Source organism: Ornithodoros turicata, chromosome 1, assembly GCF_037126465.1.
Source record: "Ornithodoros turicata isolate Travis chromosome 1, ASM3712646v1, whole genome shotgun sequence".
Classification (NCBI taxonomy): domain Eukaryota; kingdom Metazoa; phylum Arthropoda; class Arachnida; order Ixodida; family Argasidae; genus Ornithodoros; species Ornithodoros turicata.
In genome coordinates, this window is record NC_088201.1 from 157,804,117 (window position 1) to 157,816,932 (window position 12,816).

The following is a 12,816-nucleotide window of genomic DNA, read 5'->3' on the forward strand; positions in this document are numbered from 1 at the left end:
TGGCACGTGGGCGACGCAGGCGCTTTTTGGAATACTTTGAGTTGTAGTTTCTTTTTAAAAAGACATCACGACGAATATGGTCAGGAGGAGGACTTACTTAAATTGATTTTAAAAAACTATGGCGTCCTGTTGTTGTCACTACTTCGTAGTCTTTATGACAAGTGGGCGACCCAGGCGCTTTTTGGAATATTTTGAGTAGTTATTCGTTTTTAATAAGAAATAACGGATAATGTGCTGAAGATGTAGAAACGCATTTTACCTGGAGCAATTATACCTATATTTCCTATTTTGAGGGTTCCGTGCGTCGAAATGGTGAACTACTGAATCGTCAAAAACAAGGAGGAGAATGACACAAAATGCAAAACGGGATTGTCGAAGAAGCGTGGGTTCACATTCTTCTTCTTCTCTTTTTACTTCTTCTTCGTCGTCGTCTTCTCGCTCATCTTGTTCTTCATCGTCTTCGTGGGCTTCTTGTGCTTCCTCCATTACTTCTTGTTCTTATTCTTGTACTTTGAGTTGTAGTTCGCTTTTAATAAGAAGCAAGATAATATGCAAAGTATAAGGAGAATATGCTGAGGAGGAGGACTTACTTAAATTAATTTAAAAAATATGGCGTCCTGTGGTTGTCGGTACTTGGTAGCCTTCATGGCAAGTGGGCGACGCACGCGCTTTTTCGAATATTTTGAGTTGTAGTTCGTTTTTCATAAGACATAACGGAGGATACGCTGAGAGGGAGGACTTACTTCAATGTATTTGAAAAATATGGCGTCCTGTTGTTGTCGGTACTTGGTAGCCGTTATGGCAAATTGACGGCGCGGACGCTTTTTAGAATATTTTGCGTTGTAGTTCGTTTTTAGTAAGAAATAACTGAGAATATGCTGAAGATGTAGAAATGCATTTTACCAGGCGCAATTATATCTCCATGCGCATACTTCACAAATCACAATCAACAATCCATCTTCTTCGTCCTCCTTCTTCTTCTTCTGCTTCTTCCTCTTCTCCTTCTTCACCGTCTTCTTTTTCTTCGTCTCCTTTGTCGTCTTCATGTGCTTCTTGTCCTTCCTCTTCTTCTTCGTGTTTATTTTGTGCAGCTTCTTCCTCTTGTTGTTGTTGTACCTTGAGTTGTAGTTCGTTTTTAATAAGACGTAACGGAGAATATGCTGGGGAGGAGGGCTTACTTAAATCAATTTCGAAAAATATGGCGTCCTGTTGTTGTAGGTACTTGGCAGCCTTTATCCAAGTGGGCGAGGCAGGCGCTTTTTGGAATACTTTGAGTGGTAGTTCGTTTTTAATGGGGAGGTGCACAAAGGCGAAGGTGCATCTACATTTCAAGGAGGCTGCTCAACCAAAGTTTTTTAAACCGCGTCCGATTCCATTTGCTACGAGGCAAGCAGTCGAAGCAGACATCGAGAGACAAGTTAAGAACGGAGTGCTAACGCCGGTCGACGTTTCGGAGTGGGCTACCCCCATCGTCGTCGTTCCTAAGCCGAATGGGGCTGTTCGGGTTTGCGGGGATTTCAGTGTGACGGTGAACCCGCAGTTGGCTGTATCGCAGTACCCACTCCCTAGGCCTGAAGAGCTGTTAGCCGTACTCAATGGCGGACAGCGGTTTTCCAAGTTAGACTTGTCGGAAGCTTATCTCCAGATGGAGCTCGACGACGAAGCACAGAAGGTCCTTGTCATCAATACGCACAAAGGACTCTTCCGATTTACGCGAATGCCCTTTGGAATCGCCTCAGCACCGGCAGTTTTTCAACGAATCATGGAGCAGGTCACCGCAGGCATACCGTCGGTTGCCTGCTATTTAGATGACATCATCGTCACAGGCAAATCCGATGATGAGCATTTGGACAATCTCCAGCAGGTCTTTAGCCGACTACGCGAGTTTGGGTTTACACTGAAGCGCGAGAAATGTGCTTTTTTTCGGGCCGAAGTGGAGTACTTGGGGCATGTAGTCAACGCACAGGGTTTCCGGCCATCGCCCAAGAAGGTGTCCGCAGTGCTCAATATGCCAGCACCCACGAACGTCTCCGAGCTGCGGTCATTCCTTGGTATGGTACAACATTACGGAAAATACCTAAAATCGCTTGCTGATGTCGTTGCGCCCCTCAATGACCTCCTGAAGAAAGCCGTACCGTGGGAATGGTCTTCGGGTTGTGTGGAGGCTTTTGAAAAGGTCAAGATGATGCTGGTATCTGTGGACGCGCGTACGCATTTCGATCCTGCAAAACCCATTTTCTTAGCCGCAGATGCATCTTCTAGAGGTCTTGGAGCTGTTATCTATCACAAGGTCGATGGCAAAGACATGGCAATGGCACACGCTTCGAAGACATTGACTGCCCCGGAGAAGAACTACTCACAGATAGAGAGGGAGGCCTTAGCCATCATTTTTGGCGTCAGGAAGTTTCATCAGTATCTCTGGGGCCGGAGGTTTGTTCTGTACACGGACCATAAGCCCCTGACCACGATCTTTGGTCCCAAGAAAGGAATTCCTGCGACAACCGCCAGTCGCTTGCAACGATGGGCTTTGATCTTAATGAACTACATCTTTGACATTCAATATACGCCAACTGCGAAATTTGGAAACGCCGACGGCCTCTCTCGTCTGCCTGAGGGTCCAGATGGAGACTTTGACCGAGAGATGGAACGGGGCATCTTCGACGTCTTCCTGACAGAGGTAAACGTAGTGTTGGACCATCAGGTCTCTACCTTACCCATTTCCGTCGAGGATATTGCTGTGGCCACGTCACAGGACCCGGACCTGGCCAGGGTGGCTGCATTCGTTTCCGGTGGTTGGCCGACGCACGTCGATCCCTGTTTGGAAGCGTTCTTTCAACGCCGCACGGAGCTAACGATCTACAAAGGATGTCTGCTCTGGGGGATACGAACGGTGATACCACCCAAATTCCGAAGTCCTCTGCTAAGTCTCCTTCATGAGGGCCATATTGGACAAACAAAGATGAAGATGTTAGCTCGGTCCTATTTGTGGTGGCCGGGCCTCGACAGAGATATCGAAAGGGAAGTGAGAAGTTGTGAGCCATGCGCCTCTGTTGCTGCCCACGAGGTACCGGTGCAACTTCACCAATGGGAACCCGCAGATAAACCTTGGGTACGTCTGCATGCCGATTTCGCTGAGCTGAATGGGAAGCACTACCTCATAGTAATAGACGCCTACAGCAAATGGCCGGAAATAGAACAACTGACAAGCACAGCTGCTGAGAAGACTGCTATTGCTTTTTCCGACATGTTCACACGAAATGGCTTGCCAGAGGTTCTGGTCACCGACAATGGTCCACCGTTCACCAGCAAGGAGTTTAAGAACTTTCTTCAGGCAAACGGGATACGTCACGTTCTGACGCCGCCATACCATCCGCAATCGAATGGTCTCGCGGAGAACTTTGTGCGTACCTTCAAAACAGCCCTTCGCCGCGCAGCGCTGGAAGGGACGAAGGACAGTGTTCGTAGTTTCCTGTTCAAGTACAGGATAACCCCGCATGCCACAACAGGGCGCTCTCCCTGTGCAATGTTAAATGGACGTCAGTTTCGACACTTCCTAGATTTTATTCGTCCTGGTCAGCCCGATATCTCCGGTACAGTGCGCATGTCGCGCGAACGTCAGAAACGCAACTATGACAAGTGCAGCCGAGACAGGAGCTTTGGGATAAACCAAAAGGTCTGGATGTTGGACCCTGGCAAGAAATCCCACTGGAAAGTTGGTGTCGTTCTCTCCAAACAAGGGTCGGCAATTTACGTCGTCGAAGATGAGCAGCAGAGGCGACACCGCGTACACAAGGACCACCTCAAGTGCCGGCACTCCGTTGATTCCTGGCCTGACCAAGCTTCAGTTCCAGAGGTATTCCGAAAAGACGAGGTTCCTCTTCCCCCTCCTTGCCGCCGAGATCCTCGTCCAGAAGAGGGGAACCAGAACGACTTCCACGAACCCCATGGTAACAATGACGCTATTGCTCCTGGTCATCACGAGCCTGGACAGGTCATGGGCTCAGGAGATGCTGCCACCAGGCGCTATCCTTCGCGTCTCCGGAGAGGCCCCCAACGTTATGGCTACAGCTAAGGTGGGAGGGATGTAGTGGCCTGAGAGCAAGAAAACAGCTGATCGAGAGGAAGACGAAACGTCGTCAGCTGTTCTCGCGCTCTTCAGCACCAGCTAGTAGGATCAGCTTCGTCTTCGATCGTTGGCCTCGACGGGGAAGCTTCGCTGTCCACGGTCTCTCTCACATGCCCCATTAAACCGTTTATTTCTCCCTGGGCCTGGTATCTCAGAAATAATGGAGAATATGCTTAAGAAATGCATGAATGGAGAAATGGAGTTCACCAGACGCAATTATACCTCCATGCTCGTATTTCCTATTTCGAGGCTTCCCTACTTCGAAATGGTGAACTACTGAATCACAAAAAACGAGTAGAATGACACAAAATGCAAACCGGGATTGTCGAAGAAGCGTGGGATCGCATTCATCTTCTTCTCTTTCTTCTACTTCTTCTTCTACTTCTTCGTCATCTTCGTCTGCTTCTTCTTTTGCTTCTTCTTCGTCTTCGCCGTCGTATAGTGTGCTTCTCGTTCTTCTTCGTCGTCGTCTTGGTGTGCTTCTTGTGCTGCTTCTCTGCATACTGCAACTCTCTCCTCCGGGACCCAATCGCTTGCAACTATGGTGCCTTCGAGGGTCTCTTGAGAAACCCCTTCTGTCTCACGGCAAACGCTCTCTACTGTCTCACGTGAGACCTCTTCCGCTACATCATTTTTCCCCGTTCCGCGACGGTCTCAGCCGGCTGTTCCTCCCGACTTTCTCCTTCCTTACCCTCACCCTCCACATCTCCATTAGTGCCTTGCAGTGGGGGCCACTCATCCCCACCTCAACTCTTTTTCCCAACCGCTTCCATTCGTGGTCATGCCTCAACACCGGCCCTGCGACCAAGTCTCTGCGCCTTTCAATCCCTCACTATATGATGACAAACTGACGACTGATTCCAGGGTAGTTAATTTCCACCCATATCAGTTAGGGAGAGGAGACTCAAGAATAACCTTTCTTGCTCCCGACATCCCCCTGATTACTTACTTCCCTTTTCATGTCGAGTGCCTTCCCTTATTGGGCCCTTAGTTGACTCTAAGAAAACTTCGCTGGGCACCGATGCACCGTGTCTACTTTGGCCCCAGGTTCATAAGAGAACACTCCTCCCATGGCAAACAGATGTGGCGGACATCCTCTAACTTGTTCTATGTCGGTAATGCTCTTTGCTTACTACAGGTTGCACCATAATGTTTCACTTTCCTTTTCAATGCATTTTTGTCAATTGTTTGTCAGTGTCTTTTTTTCTTTCCCACAAGGCTTGGCATATTCACGTACGTCTGTGTACCTACTCCTGGGACTGTTATACAGGGCACGCCCTCACAGTCCCATTTGTAACTCATTGAAACTCAGAAAGAATAAATAAAACCTGAAACCTGTTCGCATCTTCAGAGGTCCTGGCAGTAACTATGTACTCGCCAGGATTTGCAGCTTCAACCGCCGGCATATCTTTGCCAACGATCTCTTCAGCCGCCTTCGCTACATGCATATGTCCAGGTGGCGTTACTAGGAGAAAGGACAGCGGCCTGTCCACTTATTTGGCCATAGCGGCCTTTCATGGCGAAATCGAAACTGTACGAGCGGGTCGTTTACTACTACACGAAAGAAACATTTACCAAACGAAAACGCTACAATTGAGCTACTATCAACAAAAGCGGAACTATGCAGATAAGAACGACATATGCTTAAACTAAAACTAATACGATGGTAGTTAACACAAATAACAGAAAACTCCAAACTCACGACTTCGTCTCTGCAGCTCGCCGTTGTTCAGATATCGTCGTCCTGTAGCCCAACTCTAATTTTTCTTTATTCTTTATTCCAGACATACCCTACATAGCAACAAACAAATCAACATTTGTAAAGCACACTTGCGACTGCGACAACCGATTTTTATTGACTCACACTTGCGAGATACTACTTGCAGCTGACGTATAATCCTCACTTCCAGGTCACTTCTTGGTATTGCTTTCTATGAGAATGTGCCTGCGTACTTAAAACGTCCACTCTGACCCATAGACTTGAACACATGCCCAAGGCAGTTTTACAGTTTCACGGAAAACAACTGCACTTCCTTTTCGTTTGTGCATCACGTTTCGCTTGCACTTGGCACGCGAGACACCTTTTTTCATGATGTGCCGCAAACGCCCTCTGCTGTCTTTGCATGCAACTTAACACATGCAACATGCATGCAAAGCTCTGTAGTAACCACATTTCTATACATGTTATAGATGGAAATACACTTTTTCATTACCTGTGTAAATGAGATTTGACGGCCACTTTTCACGGAAATTTTCCTTCCCGGGCCTTACTCTGGATTGCTGCAGCGAGAGCCTGATACAGAAACCAAGCTTCCTTGCGTACACCTCTGGGTTTATTTACACCTTCCACAGCTGTTGTGCCATGCTAGATGTAATACCTCCGCTGCCACAAGAGAGAACGAGGCTCTTTTTTGTACCGAAGGCTTCCTTAATCGTATTGCTAGCTCCACATTAATATTTTTTATTTTAAAAATTACTTTAAATTTATTTCAGGGGAACCTTGCATTCAATTAATGCATGCTCGATAAGCTCCCATTCCCCCAACCGCCCATTCTATACCACAGTACATTCTATACAACCTCTGGTTGGTACTGCTACATCCGTTTTTCTTTCTTAAATTCGATTTCTCTTAGTGCCCCATACAACTCCCTAACACTCGATCCATTAATGTCCACTGTGGCATCCTCTTTCCTGAGCGTGAGTATAGTCTCTTTTGCTACCCAGTAAGGTACAGGCAAAACCGCCGATAAGGGACCGCTCAGGAACTCATTTCTCTCTATTACGAAACTTGATGAAAGCCCCAACCAGAAAACAACCAAATTTGCTGCTATGCACCCCCTCCCCCGTTTATGATTTTAAATAGATGGTTTACATAAAGTGTTGCGCATTTATCTGCTATATCCGGAATACCCCACCCTCCCTGTTCCCGTGTGGGTTTAATTTCTTTTTCTCGCCACCCAATTATACTTCCCTTCCTACAGAAACTCAAAATGATATTTTCTAAGGTTTTAATCATTTTTAAGAGGGGGCGTACGTGTGCAAAAACACCATATCTGATTCTACAGGAATGTTTGTGCTGCTGTACCTTTGCTGAATGCAGAATATAGTTTTCGTGCAGATATTTTATTTTATGATCCTAATCGTCCTATCTCTGTTAGCCGAATTCTATTCCTGCACCCCATCTCGTCGTCATCATTGATTGTTGTTGTTTTTGCTATTCCTAGAACCTTCATTTTGTTCACGACTGGAATTCCAAGATTTTGTACTGATTTAACATCATTGCACTTTTTGTTTTATTAAGTTATGCATCAGTTTCCTTTCGACATTTTACCATTTCCTCCAGAACTGCCTTCACTGATTTCTCGCTTGGCGCTGTTACTGTTAAGTAACCCGCCTATGCGAAAATTTTCTATTTCGATTCGAAAATTTCGATTTCCGGTGTGCGGTAGGGGGAAAATCTCTACATTTGGTGACGCAGGCGTCGAGCGAAAGCTATGGCATAGAGGTAGGGTGACAGTGGGCAGCCTTGTATTGCGCCCTACCAATATGAAATGGTCCCATCGGCGGTCCCAAGATGCCAGCTTCTGTTCCCGCTTCACTTATTGCACTGAATAGAAACAGGTGCGAAACATGGTCAAAGGCTTTTCACTGATAAAAGGACGCCATGATTATCTTTACTGTCCCGTCTTCAGACCACCTTAATACGTCTCTGAGAGCCCACATGTGTTGTTGGACGTTTCTGTCTGGCAGTAAAGCGGTGACAGTGGGCAGCCGTGTCTTGCGCCCCACCAATACGAAATCGTCCCATCGGCGCTCCATTAACGATAACTGGTCATACAATGTCGTGAGCGTTCTGTAGATGCCATCTTCTATTCCCACTTAACTTATTGCACTGTATAGAAACGGGTGCGAAACCTGGTCAAAGGCTTTTCTCTGATCAAAGAGCGCCATGCTTCTCTGTAGTGTCCCGTTTTTGACCACCTTATTAGTAGTAATGACTGGACTCTCATAGTGCACAATGCTACAAGGCTTCTGGACGCCATTAATTAGCAATTAGAGCTAATTGGGACACCCCACATTAATCAGCACCCTCCAGTGAGCCACCCCACTAATTGGGGAACGTCTAACTCGTGTCCAGACCACCCTGAGCGTTGCGCACTACGAGAGTCCATAAAAAATAAAAAATAGATAGAAATAGAGTGGAGAGAAGGAGTTTAGTTGAAGATCAACGACGCCATCTTGAAGAAGGCGGTCCGGAACGGCCGGTGACCGTCGCTGGGCGACGGAGCACAGAGGCAGGTTGCAAAGCATCACAGCTATGACCACCAATTCCGGACATCCTGTGACGTCAGCTGTGACGTCATCATGGCATGTCTGGGCAAGTTAGGACAGCTCTGGACATGCAAGGAGAAAAACACTCGTAATACAGAGGCTGGGAAAACAAGAGTAAATATGCAAACCATCAATAGCTAACAAGAAAATAGAATTAGTTACACAACAAATGATCCCACCACAACAGGAGTGCAGAACGATGCGACTGCTCTATTCGACAGCCAGGCAGAGAACTGACTCGTAATGTTTTTTTTCTCCTGTATAAAGCCCCACAGCTGCACCCCCTAGAGGTTAGTTTCTCAACTAATCTCACAACAAAATTATTAAGAATCACGCCAGCGCTACTGCCGTTCCCAAGGCAGGGATGCCCGGACAACAGCAACCAGCACCCGACGTGCACTGGCATGAAAATCGCAAACAAAGCGGGAAGAAAGTTGGCGAAAGCATTAGTTACACAACAAATCAGCTCACCACAGCAGGAGCGCAGACCGATGCGACTGCTCTCCGAGACAGACAGCGAGAAACTGACTGGGACGCCGCTCCGCGGCCGCTACGCATACGCGCTCCTAGCACCCTCTGGGGCGACCACCTCCGAGAGGCTAAGAGTGAAGAGCATTCCTGCGCCCCCTGCTGGCCGTTCTCATTGGTCGTGACGTCATCCTATTGTCTCACGGCTACCCTGTTTTTTTCCACTAATGCTCCTCTAGACAAGGTCAATCTGCAATGAAGCCACGGTATGACGTCATCATGCAGCTGCGTGGGTCAAGGACGCGTACGCTCTAGACAGGGGACCTATTATTTATTGAATCACTATCCCATGATTATTTCCTTTATTCTTCTATAACGATTGAATAGGAAACTATTGCAGAAGAGCACCATGCATGGAAGCTGATCGTAGGAATTCCAAAGTCTTACTAAATGAGACTTGCAAAAGAACAAAAATATCCTAACACGTAACTCCATCAACGGCAAATAAGAGGACTAGGCACTCAACAAATCAACACAGAGTACGGGTAACCAGGAGCGCAGAACTCAGGGCAGCACTATCGTCAAGACAACAATGTTCCTTGTCAAAAGAGAAAAAATACAAAGCGTCAACAAAGGAAAGCATGCATATCGGGTCACGTCAGGACATGTCAGGACAAATCGTACGACTGCTGGGTAACAGAGGAAAACAAACAAACACTTGAACAGAGTGCAAAAGACACTCACCATCATTTTTCCCGGTCACAGCATTCCCTCATTGTAAATCCGCTCGTCACAAAATCCACCTGCATCGTCGAACACCATTCACCAGTGACGAACCACACATCCGCACCCCATCAGAGGCAGACAGAACCCCACCGAAGCTATGCTCTTCCACTGACGGTCAACGCAATTACCAGGAGCAGAACTTGCGTGTCCAAGAGAGATGTGAATCCTTGCGCCCCCTGCAGGTCGTTGTCATTGGTTGTGACATCATCCTATTGTTTCAGGGCTACACTGTTTTTTTCCACTAATGCTCCTCTAGACAAGGTCAACCTGAAACAATGGTCTCGCGGTATGACGTCATCATGCAGGTGCGTGGCTCAAGGACGCGTACGCTCTAGACAGGGGACCTATTATTTATTGAATCACTATCCCAAGATTATTTCCTTTATTCTACTGTAATGATTGCATAGGGAACTATTGCAGAAGAGCACCATAGACAAGAGGAGATTGTAGCATTTCATTCCCAAAGTCTTACTGTACAGGGAAAAAATAATGGTTCAGAAAGACATGTCCATCCGAGCCGAGAGCCATGCAGCTAAGTGAATAATGACACTTTGTTCCTTCTGAATAAAGTCACACACCTGTCCCCCTCGCGGTTACTCTCTGAACTAAATGAATCGCAAAATTATTAAGAATAGTTCTACTCCCATTCAAGGCAGCACTATCGTCAAGAATATTTCTTGTACAAAAAGAAAAAAGCTACATGTAGAAGAAAAGCATGCCAGAACAAGCCAAGGCAAGACAGCGCATGTTTGTCAGACAACAAGGGGGAAAAAGCGAAAAGAAACAAAGAGGGAAACCAGCATCAAACTATTTCTAAGCACACGCACTCCTCTTATTCAAAAATAGTGATCATCATAAATCCGTCCAGGGCAATACACACCATCTTTCTATTGCTACACTTTTTTCCAGTGACGGTCAATGCATTGCTACAGACTGCGTGACGTCATCACATCCTGTCTGAAGAAGAAGACAGCGGCAAAGACTCCTATCATTCATTGAATCGCAAGATTATTTCCTTTGTCCTACTCTTAATGACATTGATTCTCTCATTAAAATTCAACAAAAAAGCACCCCGCATATTAACGATTTTCACCCCAAAGGCTCATCATGGTCATTAGAATTACAGTAAACTACCACTGCTCTTTTAAAATAATAAGTGAGACCACTCAACATCACCTCGAGGCTTATATAATACATGACCCTTTCTATGCTCATACATTCGTTGACTGAGGCTACACCTGCGAACAAAAAGACGCGGAAGCCGGGGGGCAAAGTTCCATTCGCGCATTGCGAGCAAAAAGGCGCGAAAGCCGGGAGCAAAGTTCCATTCGCGCACGCCAAAGCACAAGACAGAACGCCTTTACGGGAACACGATGGCATTCGTATACTATATTAATGATTATTGCATTGCAGTTTAGAAAAACTACTACAAAACTATAATTTTAGGAGCCCATTAAAATTCTACTTTCTATGGAAACTATAATTGCCCTATTACTTGGATCGCTATTAATGAAGCGCTCCAATTTTTTCTCTCTTCCCATTTCAGCCTTGTCATGCAGGGAAGCAGACTCACATCCAAAATAATTAATTTACACTGAGGGTGCCGTGCATCAGGAATTCCTATCCTGCGCTCAGATGCAAGCATTTCTTCACGGATGCCTTTAACAGCTGACTTCCTCAACATACCGAGCTCCTAACAACATCTAACAAACAATCAGAGAAACCCTCTTCTCAGCTGTACCATGCGACTGTCTTCTTCGTAAAATCGGTGATCTGAGGAAGAGAGCAGCGAAAAATTGCGCGCACTTGTGCTTGACTTAAAAAACCTGAAGCATATGCCAATAAACCAAGAAAAAGACACTCATGTCTGGTATCTGATAGTGCCACGTACACAGACGCATTGCCCTTGCGTAAAGAAAGCACAGGACAGGGATACACAAATTTCCTTAGGTGAGCAGGGAAAAGGCTTAAGACCTCAGGTCACCACACATCCCCACGCGGCTAGCACAACATGACACCAACAACATACTAGCAGCGGGAAGAACTGCAACACTGCTAAACAAGTCCAGACATGCCACGATGACGTCACAAATCAGGAAAAAATGCACACGCATGCACGCACAGAGGACAACGCATTAAACACACGGAGCGCTCAGGAATAATCGTAGCGTTACCGCACATCGCTACGAAGCTCAACGTCTAACACAAGACGGCGCAACAAGATATTAGCGAAGGGTAAAAATTGCAACACTACTGAACAAGTCCAGACATGCGACATCGCATACAAAACACTGCTCATCTGGGAAAAGGCCTAAGCCCGCGGCGGATCATCATAGAGCATACACAACTTCATTTTTCTACTTCGCGTAAACTAAACGCGGTCTGCTTGGAAAACGACGTACAAATTTTCTTAAGGAGCAGAGAAATATAGAAATTTCTACTCCGTGCTCAGATACCAGCATTTCTGCTCAAAAACCTGCAAAATTAAGCACTGCTTACTTCGTCAAGATATCGAACACCCAACAAAATCAAACAAACAACCCCAGTCCCACTGGTAGAACACTATTTAGCTTTTACGCAGGAGGCTTTCTTCTACATGAAAATTAGAGAAAATAAGAAAAGAGCAGCGAAATATTACACGCACTTTTGCTTGACTTAAAAAACCTGAAGCATATGCCAATAAACCAAGAAAAAGACACTCATGTCTGATATCTGATAGTGCCACATACACAGACGCATTGCCCTTGCGTAAAGAAAGCACAGGACAGGGATACACAGATTTCCTTAGGTGCGCAGGGAAAAGGCTTAAGACCTCAGGTCACCACACATCGAGACGCGGCTAGCACAACATGACACCAACAACATACTAGCAGCGGGAAGAACTGCAACACTGCTAAACAAGTCCAGACATACCACGATGACGTCACAAATCAGGAAAAAAAGCACACGCATGCACGCACAGAGGACAACGCATTAAACACACGGAGCGCTCAGGAATAATCGTAGCGTTACGGCACATCGCTACGAAGCTCAACGTCTAACACAAGACGGCAGCAACAAGATATTAGCGAAGGGTAAAGATTGCAACACTAATGAACAAGTCC

General features: G+C 46.3%; 1 protein-coding gene across 1 annotated transcript; it reads left to right on the forward strand.

The window, feature by feature from the left end:
• The first annotated feature begins 1,291 nt into the window (after nt 1-1,291).
• Nucleotides 1,292-4,072, forward strand: LOC135388240 (uncharacterized protein K02A2.6-like). The gene has a single exon (XM_064617657.1). The coding sequence runs from the start codon at nt 1,292-1,294 to the stop codon at nt 4,070-4,072; it is 2,781 nt and encodes a 926-aa protein (XP_064473727.1).
• The last annotated feature ends 8,744 nt before the right edge of the window (nt 4,073-12,816 follow it).

Excerpts from the sequence above, each read along its gene's own strand:
- LOC135388240 (XM_064617657.1), top strand. The coding sequence starts at position 1,292 with ATGGGGAGGTGCACAAAGGCGAAGGTGCATCTACATTTCAAGGAGGCT.